The sequence below is a fragment of the Idiotropiscis lumnitzeri genome, chromosome 9, assembly GCF_059441095.1.
Source record: "Idiotropiscis lumnitzeri isolate Australia: NSW breed Sydney's pygmy pipehorse chromosome 9, RoL_Ilum_1.0, whole genome shotgun sequence".
In the NCBI taxonomy this organism is placed as follows: Eukaryota; Metazoa; Chordata; class Actinopteri; order Syngnathiformes; family Syngnathidae; genus Idiotropiscis; species Idiotropiscis lumnitzeri.
This window is the reverse complement of record NC_142399.1, coordinates 19,591,913-19,607,540: the sequence shown is the minus strand read 5'-3', so window position 1 is coordinate 19,607,540 and position 15,628 is coordinate 19,591,913. Positions and strand designations below refer to the sequence as shown.

At 44.4% G+C, this 15,628-nt stretch overlaps 1 protein-coding gene across 1 annotated transcript in view; it reads right to left on the bottom strand.

Annotated features, from left to right (window-relative positions):
• The window catches only part of prkg2l (protein kinase cGMP-dependent 2, like), a 72,601-nt gene that overhangs the window by 30,924 nt on the left and 26,049 nt on the right, over nucleotides 1–15,628 (bottom strand). The window contains exons 13-14 of the mRNA XM_088304596.1: nucleotides 9,536–9,672; nucleotides 8,939–9,028 (exon numbers count right to left, since the gene is read on the bottom strand). Coding sequence (XP_088160722.1) covers nucleotides 8,939–9,028; nucleotides 9,536–9,672 — 227 coding nt within the window. The remainder of the gene's footprint in view (nucleotides 1–8,938; nucleotides 9,029–9,535; nucleotides 9,673–15,628) is intronic.

Below are 15,628 nucleotides of genomic sequence, written 5' to 3'. Positions count from 1 at the left end.
ACGACCAGCCACCGCCCCACGTTCCGGTCTCGGCGACGCTCGACGACCAGCCGCCGCTCCACGTTCCCGTCTCGGCGGGGCTCGTCGACCAGCCGCCGCTCCACGTTCCTGACTCGGCGGCGCTCGACGACCAGCCGCCGCCCCACGTTCCGGCCTCGGCGACACTCAACGACTCGCCGCCGCTCCGCGTGTCGGTCCCGGCTGCATCTGGGTCGTCACCCCTCCAAGCTCCTGCCTCTGCTGCTCCCGGGGTTCCCCCGCCGCTTCTCGTCTCAGCCCCGTCAGCCAACGCCATGCGGCGTTCGGGTCTCCCCGGACGCCCGCCTGAAGGGCCACGACTGGACTTATTGGTCTGGCCACCTGCACGCCCGCCGGAATGGCCACTGCGGTTCTTGCAGGGCTGGCCACCCGGACGGCCGCCCGAAGGACCACGAAAGGACTCGCTGGTCTGGCCTCCCGGACATCCGCCAGACCGGCCTCGTATCGGGGTGGTGGTCCCACCTCCCGACCCCTTCCACCCACCCGCGTTTTTGGACATGGGGTTCCTTTTGTTTATTTGTTTTTGGGACGTCTGGAATCCGTCCCTTGAGGGGGGGGTACTGTCATGATCCGCGTGGGGCATGACAGCCTGTTGTTATTGTTTTCGTATGTATGCGGTTTTTGTTATTGTTTTTGTTGTTATTTTCTCTCCTCCTTCCTGCCATGTGCCTTGTCCTGTTTGTTTTGATCAGCCGAGCAGGGGCGTTTCCCCTCAGCACCTTGCCCTCACCAGCCACGCACCTGCTCCTCATCAATGATCACACACCTGCTCCCCATCTGCTCCCCTGATTACCGGACTACTTATGCCTTCCATGCTCTCAACCCAGTGTCGGGTCAATACCGCAAATTACGTACTGCCACGACCACGTTTTGTGCACGTTCATGTTCTCGTTCCTGCTCTGATTCTCGTTCCTGCTCTGATTCTCGTTCCGCTCTCGCTCACGCCCCCGCTCTCGTTCATGCCCTTTATCCTTGTCCCAGTTAGTCGTGTTCACTTTGCCCTGGTTGTTTTGTATCCTGCCCCGTTGTTTGTCCATGTTCGATCCCTTCAATAAATTCCCTTCACGCTACTCACCTCTCTGCCTCCTCGCCTTTTGGGTCCACCTCCTCCTCGCCGGAAGGCGAACCGTGACAATGGCGGAGAAACTCCAGAAGTTTAAGTACAACGCCGCTAGCGATAAGCCCAACCGGCCTATCACGAGGCTACAAGCTGCCGAGACTGATAAAGGAGACTCTCAGAGACTGGCAGTTACGGCGTATGTGGGTGAAGATGTTAAAGTTCAGATATTAACATCTCCATTAAGCGATATAACACAAATCATAGAAGAAGTACTTAAAAATGCTTTGGCTGGGCCTGGGACATCATCAACCTACACAAGATCCGAAAGTATGTAAATGGTCCCTTCAACATCCCCTACTCGCAGAAACTAGAGCTCGGCAGGGTGATCGTTGGCAACATTTGTTTGGGGAGCGCCAATAAGTGGATCAGAGTGAACACAACTGCGCCTGAGCATGGAGATCCAACTGCATTTAAACCCTCTCATACTGGGCACAAATTCTTCCCAAGATCCCAGACAAAACTCAGCATGGCCAAGTGACGAGCGAGGACAATAAACCGCCCCCTTCTTTAAATAACCTCAATTTCATGAAAATAATAAAGCAGGGCATAAAAAAAACAACAAAAAAAACGATGGTAGTAACAGCTGGGTAGTTCCTTTCCCCTTCAACTCACACGGGCTCTTCTCCCGAACAACATGCGCCAAGACGTCAAGTAAAATCTTCTGACAAACCCTGCACTTTCTTCATGGAGAAAATCTTTGAAAATTGGCATGCTAAGATTGCAACGCCGATGATGAAAGGTGGGACCTCGCTCTCTTTGGGGTGTACCACCCAAAAAAGCTGACAATATCCGATTTGTTTTTGATTCAAACGCCCAACATGACAGAGTCGCTGTTGACCATGTCCTCTTGACGGGGCCTGTTCTCAACAATACCTTGCCATAACAGTGGCAGCAGACATTGAACAAATGTTTCACTGTTTCCGATTGCGGGAACAAGACAGGGATTTCTCAGATTATTCCGGTTCCGCGACAATGACCCATCTAAAGATGTTATTGAGCATCACATGAATGCATGTTTTTGGGTACAGTGCAAGTACAGCAGTTGCCATCTGCTGTCTCAGAATTTCTGTTGAAAATGGACCGACTATTGACACAGAGGTGAAACAGTTTATCACTCTTAACCTTTATGTAGATGACCGACTCAAATCCTTATCAACAGTCCAATCTGAGGCTGCACAAGAGTTAAGAGTTAATGGAAGACTTTTCATCCGCCAGTAACCTTAAGGACTTAGATCTCAAGTCTGATACCACTCCAGTGCAGCACAGCCAAGGGCTCAGAAACATTCACCTTCAAAGTTTTTATTGAAGCAAGGCCTTTTACACGACGGGGTAGTCTTGCGCGTTGTGAACAGCATTTATGACCCGCTTGGGTTTGTGGCTCCGGTCACCATCCAAGGGAAGCACATCCTCAAAGAACTTACCCAATGCAACAACGACCATGTTCTATTACCAACAGCGATGAGGGCGCGGTGGACATCTTGGCAACGCTCCATCGAAGCTCTGTGCAATGCAAATTCAAAGGCCATACACAGAAGTCTCCCCCTCAAAAGTGAAGAGAAGAAAGCTCTATATCAGGGGTCTCAAACTCGCGGCCCGCGGGCCATTTGCGGCCCGCGGGATGATCGTTTGCGGCCCCTGCCTTATTATGAAAGTTTAATGTTCGTGCGGCCCGCGAATTTGATATTTACAGTGTTAAGTGCCAGTCTGTAGTTATACAGCTTTAATTACAGTGTAATTAAAGCTTTATAACTACAGAAGTAGGCCTACTCATCCCAGAACTATGGTTTATGCTTAGGATCTCTGCTATTTGACAAGATTTTGATTTGATTGACAGGAGACCCTTGCGCGAACAGGATGTGCAGTCTGACGGAGCTTTGCATCAGCACTAGCACAGACGGGACTAATTATAAAATGTAGGATTACCTGGTCACAGTGGATAAAATTGAACCGCGGATTATTGTTGGGCACATCTTCAGCTTTAAAACGAGGGTAGGATTGTAATTTTTTTTCGATGTTTTAGTAGGGCTTTGATTGATGAATGTTCCACTCATGTTCAGGACAATTCATGTTCAGAAGAAGATTAAAGAACTGTTAATACAGATATTTAACTCATAATTATTATTATTATTATTATTTATTACTGATTAATTTTCTTATTAATTCCTTATTTATTTTCTTATTAATTCCTTATTTATTTTTAAATCTTATTTTGTGTTAAAAAATAAAAATAAAGACATTTGAGAAGATTAGATTTTTTTTTTTTTTTTCTTGCGGAAAACCTGATGCGGCCCAGCCTCACCCAGAGTCTGCCTCTAGTGGCCCCCAGGTAAATTTAGTTTGAGACCCCTGCTCTATATATTTACTGACGCCTCAACAAAGGCAATTGACGCAGTCGCTTACTTTTGGGTGACTTATTAAGATAGAAAGCATTTAGGTTTTGTCATGGGGAAAGCAAAGCCTGAACATACAGTACTTGGCTCGAGGTGCACGCTGCCTTTCTAACTATGGAACTGGCTGACCTCATCGCCGCCGAGCTTCACCTCCAGATTGATGCCTCAAGCTATTGCACAGATAGAAAGGTTGGGTACATACACAATGAAGCACGGAGGTTCTACAGTAAGTATAGGTAAGAAACTGTGTTAAACTGATTAGATCGTATTCCAATGTACAATAATGCAAATATATGGCAACAGACAAAAATCCTGTCGATACGCTGCCCAGGTCTCACACACAACCTGGTTCAGTGGTCCATCTTCTCTCTATCAAAGCATAGAGGCTTCACAAGATCCATGTGCGTTGGAGCTCATCAACCCAAATGAAGACACAGGTTTGGCCTGTCGGTATCCACATCTCACAGCTTCTGAAGTAGCTCTAGTGAGAACAGTGTTGTAGGTAGAAGATGACATCTGTGCTCTAAAGGGCATGCAGCATCACAGACAAGTCATGTGAAGCGGGTCATCATCAGGGCTGTGCTGTAGGACGTGTATGCTGATAAACCTCTTGGCACTTTCAACTAATCCTATCAAAGACCTACCTAGAGCCTTTCGTTGATGTGCTAGGTCTTATAAGAGTTGGCGGTCGCATCCAAAAATATGAAACAACTTTATTCATATAGTGAATTTCACAACAGCTGGAGCTGTAACAAAGCGCTTTCCATCTGGTGTAATATAAATTAGCAGGAAATTAGAACACAAATTAAAACACAAACACATGCAATAGATACCAGAAGAACAGCAGAAAAGCCACAGTCTCATGTTGAGCCAAACGCTAAAGAGAAGAAGTCTTCAAATGACTTTTAAAAATGGACAAAGAGGGGCCTTGCCTAATATTTAATAGAAGCTCATTCCATAGAGAAGAACCAGCAACAGTAAAGGCACGATCCCCCTGAGGCTCCGCCTAGTCCTCCACACCTCCAGCATCATTTGGTCCGCAGGCCTGAGGCAGCTGGCACGTGCATAGGGGTTGAGGAGCTCGGAGAGGTACACTTGGGCGAAGCCAGTTAAAGAGTTGAAGATGAACAAAAGTATCTTGAAGCGAACTCTAAAGTTTACTGGGAGCCAGTTAAGAGAGTCCAAGATTGGGGTTATGTGATCCATCTCCTGAGCTTCAGTTAAAAGAGGAGCAGCAGCATTTAGGACCAGTTGGAGGCGCTTGAGGTAGGACTGGCTGTTAATCTAGCATACATGTAATGAAGGCATGGATCATCTTTTTCACAGTGCTGCAGAGAAGAAAGGGCTTCACTTTAGCCAGTTGCCTAAGATGAAAGAAGCTGGATGGAACAACAACACTGATTTGCAGATCTAATTTAAAATCACTGTCTAATTTAAAACCCAAGTTCGAGACTGTTGGCTTTGGATAAAATGCCAGGGGGCCAAGGACAACAGGGTTGAAAGTCGGAGGGCCACTGGGATCGAACACCATAACCTCTGTCTTCTTTTCGTTAAAATCAAGAAATTAAGTGACATCCAGATTTTATTTCCTCTAGACAGGACAGACATGGTCTCAAAAAGAGAGGGTCATTTTTGCTCAGCGGGACATAGATCTGACTGTCATCTGCATAGCAATGGAAGGAAAATCCATGTTTTTTTACGATGGAATCTAAGGGCAACAAGTACAACAAAAACAGCAAGAAAACAGAACCTAGTGATACACCATATGAGGGGCAGAGTGGGACTTAGAGCAACCTAGGCAAACAAAAAAGGTCCTGTCAGCCAAATAGGATCTAAACTACTGTAGAGTGGTACCAGTAATGCCCAACTGGTGCTGTAAACGAGCTAGAAGAACACGCTGCTCCACCATGTCAAACGCTGCAGTTACAGCTAACGAGACAAGACATGGATAGTCTCCAGTGTCATTTGCCAGGTGGATATCATTAAAACCCGTTGCAGGGATGACTCTAAGATATGCATTTTGAAACCTGATTGGAAAACCTCCATTACATTATGTTCATCCAAGAAAGATCATAACTGCATGTGCATCACTTTTTCCAAAATTTTCGAAATAACAGGCAATCTGGAAATCGGTCTAAAATTTGACAGCACATCAGGGGTTGCACAACAGCATGTTCAAAATGTTGCGGGACTACACCACAGACAATATTTGGGAGAATCCTCCTTAAAGAACTGAGGAGGGACTGCGTCATATGGTGAGCCGGATGGCTAAAGGTGGCAAACCACAGCCTCCAAAGATGACTAGAGATCTCCTCAAAGGAATCCAACCCTGCTGAACAAGGAATGTGGACACGAGTGTCAAATATAGTGTTCGAAACAAGAATTCTAGCTGTAGCGGCCTTGCCCATGTAAAACTGTATTCTCCGGACTATAAGGCACACCTGCATATAAGCTGCAGCAACTCTTTCCGAGAAAAAAAATAAAAATATATAAGCCGCACCAAGCTATAAGCTGCAGTTTTCTATGATGAAAGAAATTTGTTGTTTACTGCATGTACAGAACAATTTTCTACTGTGAATGCACAAAAAGGTGCATAAAAAAGATAGTTAAAACAGTGCCTTTTAACACGTCAACAACTTTGCTATTTAAAACAGAACAGAAGAAAAAAAAAATATTTATTTAGCGTATTTCTGAACTATAGAGCGCCCTACCGGTGAAAGAAAAGTCCCCAGAAAAGCCGCACCGTTGTATTAGCTGAATGGTTCAAAATGTAGGGAAAAAGTAGCGGCTTATAATCCGGAAAATATGGAACAGTTATATTTACATTTTTACATGTTGATTCAGATGAACACGCCCTCCAGACGCCCCCAACTTTTTGACGTTGCTCGCCACAGCCAACAGATGGCGTATACGGCGTGTAGGGACTGTCCGACGGCGGATTGTTGCATTGGCGCCTTTACTTGTCAGCTCAATGAACGTTTACTTCTTTCACGTCCGTGTTTTCAAATTCTCCTCATAATAGTACCGTACTAAAGTGCAGTGAGAATTGTTATCACGTATGTTTGCGGTATTGAACATTCTTGGCTGCTTACTTTTTTTTTTTTTTTTTTTTTACTGGTACCGCAAAGATGTAGGTACACTCAATTCCTCTGAACCCGGAAGTCAGGAGACTGTGCAGCTCATTGCGTCATATCTTCCAGTAACTGTCGCTTATGTGCTGCGTGTTGCAGGCGCGGAAAAGTGCTGTAAGTTCTCGTACTGTTGGTAGTTCGGACTATGCATCCTTTAATAATGTAATCATGGGTGGTGTTTTGAGCACATTTCTGAAAGAGTAAAACTATGAAATGGTGATACATATTAGGTAGCAGATGAGAACTGTAGCCATTTGCGGACTTGTGGCTGCTAATTTCTACTGTTATTTTTGTATAATGTACAATATTACATATGACAAACATATTTTGAATAAGTACAGTATGTGACGTGTTTAAAGGCAGGTGACGGCAGAAATTTTAATGCTTCGTGTTGAGCTGACACTGTGCAGCTTGTTCCGTCATAGCTTGTTCAAACTGTCACTGAATTGTTGCGTGCTGCAGTAGTAAGAGACCACGTTTTCCCGCAAAATCCGCATGCTTGGATTTATTTGTGTCCATGTGTAAGACATTTTTTTCAGCGAATAAAAACCATTAGCTGTCAATACCAATGGTAAGACGGCTGCCATATATAAGTTTCAACATTAGACATGCACACGGGGGCCAAATCAGTATCACACCTATCCGAAACCTCAAAATAGAACAAATCATTGAATAGAAATTTGTGAGCAAATAAAATCAGCCCTAGTTTGTAACTTTTATTTTAGCACACAACTCATGTTACGCATATTCAAGTCAAACTACAATTTGTATAAATATGGACATTGTCCTTTCCTAAATGACGGAAAACATGCCCTTTGATAAAATATTAACATCTTTAGTCACCTGATCTCTGAAATACATGTAAGGGCCTCATTTAAATTAAATTACACCAACGTTTGGACTTCCAGAAAGTGTCTCGTCAGTTGTGAGTGTGATTGTATGTGTTTCAATGTATGCTTCAAACTATAGAAGAACAAGTGCGTGCACCCTTGGTCACGATCGTGAAACTCTAAGAGAAGTGAGAATTGTGTGACGGTGTATACTGAAATACAGAAATAACCACTGGCAACTTAAATATATTTGCAACGGTAGGAATATGTCTGCCTGCGCCCTGATCAAATTCACCAAAATGGCGTTAGACCAGCAGTCCACCTTGTGGTAAGACTTAGTCGAGGTCTCAGCTGACACATTACTTTCAAATTAGCAAACTTGCATATGCGCAGAAATCAGGTTCGGCCGGAATTTTTGCACCATCTGAGATTGTTGTAGACGAGAGGTCGGCAACTGGAACAACTTAAGAGAGCCATTTAGACCCATTTTTCACAGGAAAAAAATCTGCAGAGAGCCGCAAACCCAAAAAATGCAGAAAACACAGCATTTAACATTTTTTTTAACTGCTTTGTATATTACTTGAATAAATCTGTGAACGGCTTCCCGTGCCTGACGATTTCCTGAGCGGCCACAAAACTAGCATATGCCGTTGAATTTGCAGACTTCCAGTTCGTAAAATAATTTTTGCTCCGCTCAGCTTCTTGCATCAGTTCCGAAACAGCTTCTTTTCTCCAGTCTCCATCCATATTTTTTAGCAAAGGCTGTGTGTTTATTGTTGAAATGTCTTGAGACATTTGACTTTTTGTTCTTCGCTAGTTTCTCATTGCATATTTAGCATACTGGTAAACCGGTCTTGTCAGCAGTGAAGGCAAACGACTCGGCCCACGTAACATTAAATGTTCTGTTTTCATCAGACACTTTTCTATTCTTTGATTTATTCATAGTTGACCTACCTAGGCTCGAAAAGAAATTGCCCGCCAGTGGTGTCACACGTAGGGCGGTTGTGAGGCATATTATCAACAATGAAAAATGTAACCCATTTTATTTATTTTTAATATTTATTGATTTATTTATTATCACCACAATATTCAAATTTCAAATTGCATTTTAAAAGCTAACAAACTAAAATAAAATACTTTTTAATTAAATACTCGTTATTCATTTTCCATGGTCACAGGGATTCGCAGCGGAGGGATGAAAGAGCCGCATGCGTCTCCAGAGCTGCGGGTTGCCGACCCGTTGTAGACGAAAATAGAGCCCTTAACGTTCAAACTCAGCACCCTTTGTTTTTTTCACACGCACAGAGATTCTATGCAAAATTGCTTTGGTGAAGAGGTAGTCAACCTGAATGTGACTTGTCCAGCTATATGAAACTGTCTTTACATAGAAGTGTCTTGGATTGAAAAATGCATAGTACTCAGACTCACATGTCACGCAGCATGGTCCACAGCTCTCCTCCAAGACACACCTCCAACAACATGTAGACATGTTTATTGTCGCGGAATGTTCGAAAAAACCTAAAAAGAACCATAATGAGGTTATTATTTGAAATTGATTGTTTGAAATTATCTGTCTATCAGTTCAATTTTAGTATTACATTACTGACCTGGATGCAACAACAAAAAATAAAAACTGAGTGAGCGGAATGTGGGAAAAGTTAAAAGGTAAACCTCACATTTTGGCTGAACTTATCTTTCTGAAAGACTGCTTGCACTGCACAAGGCTTTTGTTCTATAAAGTCATAGTCAAGATAAATATCCGCGCAGTGGTGGGATCCCAGAGAGAGCAGCATTCTGCAGCACACTCCTTAGCAACTCCATAGAGAAGCCAGCCTATGGCGCACATATTCACCTCTGCTTGGAGCATTTCTTTCCATTCTAATGGGCCTACTACGCTCCTTTTCAGTTGTACGAGAGTAACTGTGCTCAAGAGAACTTGTATGCTATATACACAGCACGGAACATATTATGTCCCTTTTTCAAAGTTGGAAAAAAAATAAAAAAACTGTTGGGAAAGGGAGTCACCTGATAATAAATGACGAGTTGGCTTGCTGAAGAATGTTCTTCTCTGAGTAAATATGCTCCTGCTGTCTGGTGTCTACAACATGCTTCTTCTTAATGCATTTCAGAGCAAATGTAGTGTCCTCGTCTTTGAGCTTCACCTGAGACATAGTAGTCAGGGTCAAAGAACACTATTAACTCACAACATAATAGTAAAATCTGTACAGTACATCCATAGGAAGATAATTACAGTAAGCAAATGTGACAGAAACAAGCCACGAGAAATCATAGTATGTGTATTAAAGCTTATATATTTCTATGGACCTTCTGCTTTTCCGCATCGCAGATCGTGCCATCAATTTAAATCATTTATTTTGTATTTATATGTCCTACAACGTTTTTTTAGCGGGGCAGCGTACAGGAGGGTCTCACGCAGCTTCTGACTGAAGGATAAGGGTTGAGACAATGTTATTTAAAAAAAAAAAAAGCTAGCAGGTGGCAGCGAGTACAAGATCAGCTATTAACCACGCAAGGATCATGTTGAAGAAGAAGAGAATGAGAAGTTGTCGAAGTGGGCGTGGTGGAGTCGCATGGTAGAGTAACGTGAGAGCATCGAAGTTGTAGTAGCCGTAGGACAAAGTAAAACAACCCTAGAGGATTGCTTTTTGACAAAAAAGCTTTGACATCCACGCAAGTCATCTGCGATCGAGTTGTTGAGTGTCAAACAACAATGAGGCTTTGTTCGTCGAACAAACAAAAAAAAGCACCTGTCGAGTGACACTCCGAGTGGTTCACGTGGCTCACGGGTCATTTCGCCGGAGACATCGATTGATGAAAACACAAACGATGACGAGTACTGCTGAAAACACTGCCGTTCATATCAATTTACTAAGTAAAATGGATGCAAGGCAATGACCCGTTGAATTAAATTAATTTTATCATATTTTTTTCAAACATAATAAAATAGTATGCTGTCCTTCAAAGTTACTGTGTAGATTATGTAAAGTGTGCTTTATCTTTTTTATAGATTTACTAAAATGACATTTACATGTCTGAGGAAAATTATTCATTCCAGGATTCCCATGTAGCCTCAGCAATGGCTCACACCTCTTAGATGTCCTGTCATGTCATTATCCCCACCACTTATCCTGTACGACCCTGTACAGGAGGGTGTTTGAGCCTATCCCAGGTGACCACAGGCGAAAGGTGCACTACACCCTGAACTGGTCGCCAGCCAGTCACAGGGCAGACATAGACACCGTCACCGAGTGGGAACCGATCCCACGCTGCCCGCACACAAATCAGGCGAATGTATCACTACACCAACAGTGACTTTGGTTTCTCCTCAATGTTTCCACATTCATTCTCAACTTAATTTACAATCTCTGTACAGTGGGCGTGTCAGACGTCTGGACCGGAGAATATGCATAGATGAAAAGTCCATAAATCCCAATCATTCAAAGAGGACTTTTGCAGGAATGGGGGAATATGGCCATAAATAAATAGCAAAATTTCAATTGCATCTCTGTCTGGCATCTAATAATACTACTACTAATAATGCTTTTATGTAGCACTTTGCTGGACACTCCGAAACATTCTACAACGGATATATCATTCATGCGCTCACACATTCAGTTCATTCTGGTGGTGGTATACTACATATGTATCCGGAGTCACTCTGGGGCAGGCTGATGGGAGCATGTCAGCCAGTCTGCACCGACGTCCCCTCCAACCACTACCAAACAGTCACAAAGATCTGCGCATCAGTGTGAGTGGCACAAAAGGTAAGTTGGGTGAATTCTCTTGCTAAAGACACAACTACAGACTGAGCAGGAGTCAAAAAGTTGACCCTCTGGTTACAGAATGACACACTCTGCCTCCTAAGCCATGGCTGCCTAAAATTATGTGATCAACTCTCAAATAGCACCAACTTTCGACACCATCTAAATGTCAAAATTACACTCTGTGAGTTACACAACTAACAACTAAAAATATAACAATGAAATAAAGATGGTTTTTAATAGTACTACAATAGGGAAATTTGCATTGTTACAGCAGCACAGAGATGGCGGTGTAATGTAGCCGTTAATGTATAACATTAGCAGCAAACATTCAGAAAAGCAAACCTATCCGAATACACAGTCTATACGTATATACACAAATCCCCATGTATATACACTTAAATCCCTCAACATATACAAGTGTTAGGAAACACTACTATGGTCTGACCGTAGTACAGAGGAGAAATAAATAAAAATGCTGGAATGAAAAATACTGAACCTCAAAGGACCTCAGCCTCCCAAGTAGGAAGAGTCTGCTTTGACCCTTCCTATAGAGAGCATTTGTGTTGTCGCTCCATTCCCGTTTACTGTTCAGATGAACACCCAGGTACTTGTACGTTGAGACTCTACCAACATCTGTTCCCTGAATATTCACTAGTGCAGGAGGAGAGGGTCGACGCCTGCAGAAGTTCACCGCCATCTCTTTTGATTGACCAGCGTTGATCTGGAGGCGGTTCTGTTGACACCAATCCACAAAACTTTGAATGAGTTCTCGTCTCCATTTGTGATGAGACCAACAATCGCAATCACCGGAGAACTTCTACAGGTCACAAGTAGGGATGTTAAAATAGCAGTCCGAGGTGTAGAGGGTGAAAAGGGAAGGAAGCCAGAACAGTTCCCTGCGGCCCCCCCGTACTGTAGGCTGTCAGACACAGACGTGTGTCCTCACATACTGTGGCCAGTTTGTGAGGTAGTCATGGATCCATCTAATGACATGGTGAGCCACTCCCGCCCACTCCAGCTTGTCTCCTGATAGTGTGGGCCGGATAGTGCTGAAGGCGCTGGAGAACTTGAACATGATTGTCACAGTGCTCCTGGCCTTCTCCAGGTGGGAGAGTGAAGTGTGGAGGAGGTAGATGGCATCATCCACACTGATGACAGGCTGGTATGCGAACTGGAGTGCGTCCATTGAGGAGCTCAACAGGGGGCGCAGGTGGATGAGGACCAATCTTTCCAGTGTCTTCATCAGATGAGACATCAGTGCCACTGGTCTGAAACTGTTGAGCTCTGTCAGATGGAGGATCTTTGGCACCGGGACCAGGCAAAATGTTTTCCACAGCGGGGGGACTCTGCCCAGCTTCAGGCTCAGGTTGAACATGTGCTGGATGATTCCACACAGCTGCTCTGTGCAGGATTTGAGAAGCTGGGAGCTAATGCTATCTTGTCCCGCTGCCTTTCTTGCCTTCATCTTACTCAGCTGGTTCTTCACCTGAGATGTTGTGAGGAACAAAGCTGAGCATGAGGGAGTGGTGACTGTCTGATTAGGCTGGGAGCGGGAGGCTGAGGGGAGGGGGTGTCGTTCACAGTAGGAAGGGTTGATGGGGGCTGCAGCAGGAGAGACTGAGCAGGGGCAGGCATCTGATTGAACAGATTGAAAAATGAGTTCAACTCATTTGCCCAGTGCCGGTCCCCCCACCGCCGTCTGGGTTTTAGGTTGTCGGTGGCCTGAGATGATCTTCAGGCCCCTCCAGACACCCCTGGCATTATTCTGTCGCAGCTGTTCCTCCACCCTCTTCCTGTAGGAACCTTTCCCTTGCACTATCGTGTGCTCCTCCTTATTACCTGACACAAAAGCCCTCTTCTTCTGCTTCAGGAGAGCTTTAATGTCCGGTGTGTGTATCCAGGGTTTTTGTTGTTGGAGAAACACCTTACTGTCCTGGTGGGGATGGTGTTCTCCATGCAGAAATTAATAGTCTGTAACAATGTCATCAGACTATTAATATCCTCCCCGTGGGCTTCGCTGAATACTTCCCACACAGTTGAGCTCAAACCATCCTTCAAGGCCTCTTCGGCCTCTCCAGACCATCTCTGAACTGTGCGCGTCACAACTGTTGCCTGCGGACCAGAGGTTTGTACGCCGGCTGGAGAGCCTCCCGGTTGTGATTAGCTTTGCCCAACAGGCGGAGGGACAGTGATGTTTATGCCTCCTTGGTGTTGGCATAAAAAAGGTCTAGTATGTTATTGTCTCTGGTGTGGCAGGTACCTTTTCAAAGACACCACTCTGAGTATCGATAAATGTAATATTGCCCAAAAGGATTCAACAAAAAATCTCGGTGTTATATTTGACGCAACTATGTCGTTTCAAATGCACATTAAAAATGTTACTAGAACTGCGTTTTTTCATCTGCGTAACATTGCTAAAATTCGCCCAATTCTATCAACTTGTGACGCAGAAATCTTAATCCATGTGTTTGTTACGTCTCGCCTCGACTATTGTAACATTTTGCTCACAAGTCTCCCGATGTCTAGTATTAAAAGTCTGCAGTTAGTTCAAAATGCAGCAGCTAGACTCTTGACTAGGACGAGAAAGTTTGATCATATTACCCCGATACTATCCAATTTGCATTGGCTTCCGGTCCACTTGAGATGTGATTTTAAAGTTCTGCTACTTACCTATAAAATATTGCACGGCTTAGCACCTTCCTATCTCGTTGACCTCGTGGTACCATATGTTCCGTCCCGAAACCTTCGCTCACAAAATGCTGGTCTTTTAGTGATCCCGCGAGCCAAAAAGAAGTCCGCAGGTTCTAGACTCTAGAATCTAGAGCGTTCTCTATTCGGGCACCAATGCTTTGGAATGCACTACCCTCAGGTATTAGAGGCGCCACCTCAGTAGAAATGTTCAAAACACTACTAATGACGCATTTATACTCTTGTGCATTTAGTTGAACTATTTGTTGGCCTGTTTACTGACGCTTTTTTCTCTTTTCTTCCCCCTTTTCCCCCGGCTGGGGGATTAGGTGACGGTGACCCACTAGGAAGTTTAAGGCATTGACCAACTGGGCATGCACCTGTTCCAGTGATGTCGTCTTCCTGCAGCACGACGTTTGATCAATTTATTTATATACTTTAGCGTCTAATTTAATTATTTGTTGGCCTGTTTACTGCCGCTTATTCTCTTTTCTGCCCCCTCTTCCCCTGCTTGGGAAATAGGTGATGGTGACCTGCTTTGAAGATTACGGCACTGACCAACCGGGGAGGGACCTGCTCTGCCGAAGTCGTCTTCATGCAGCGCCTCTTCTGATTTCCTTATATTTCAGCATTTCGTTGAACTACGTGTTGGCCTGTTTACTATTTCTGTTCTTTTTTTTCTGTTCCCAATTCCTCGGCTTGGGAATTAGGTGATGGTGATTCACTTGGAAGTGGCTGTTCTAAATTTGCACCAACTGACCGGTACAAGATTGAACGCTCATCCTCGGATATGCTGCAATGGAGATTACGGCCTTGGATGAGGACCCACTCCACTGAAGTCATCTTCCTGCAGCACTTCATTTGATTGACTCTCACATTATCTCATCTAACATTGTATGTGTCAAATGTTGCCCACTTGGCATCCAAAGCAGCCTGGTCATCCTGGTAGGGGGATTTCCCCCATCTGTGGTCCCTTCTCAAGGTTTCTCACTTTTCCCCCAATGGGGTTTTGAGTTTTTCCTTGCCCTCCTGGGGGTTAAGATCAGTGGATGTCGATTGTGGTTGTGTAAAGCCCTTTGAGACTGTCTGTGATTAAGGGCTATACGAATAAAATTGACTTGACTTGACGTGACATATTGTGTGAATTAGGGCAGAGAGGGGGAAGGAGCAGGGCATATGGGCGCTGTGTTTGTAGCCTGCTCACAGCTCCCGTCAAGATGTCACAGGCTGTATCACTGTTAGCAGAGGGGGTGACGTACACCGTCACCGGGATCACATTTACACTTCCGGAGCTGCATGAGTGGCAGTTCGATTCAGCAGCTCCGGCTCACCGTTGAGCCTTTTTTGTTTGTTTTTACCTTGTTTTACCTCATTTATTTAAGATGAGATAAAGATGTCCTTTAATAGTCCCACAATGGGGAAATTTGCAGTGTTACAGCAGCAAAGATATAGATCACACAGAGGCGGCGGCGTAATGTAGCCGTTAATGTATAACATTAGCAGCAAACATTCATTTCAACTCATTGCAGCAAGGGATCTCCAACTTGTGGTAGTTTTGCTGCTGCTGGCTATCTTTTGCGCGACTGTGTCCTGAGACGTAACTCAGAGGTACGGATCCATTGATTACAGCCGCGATCAGCTGTCA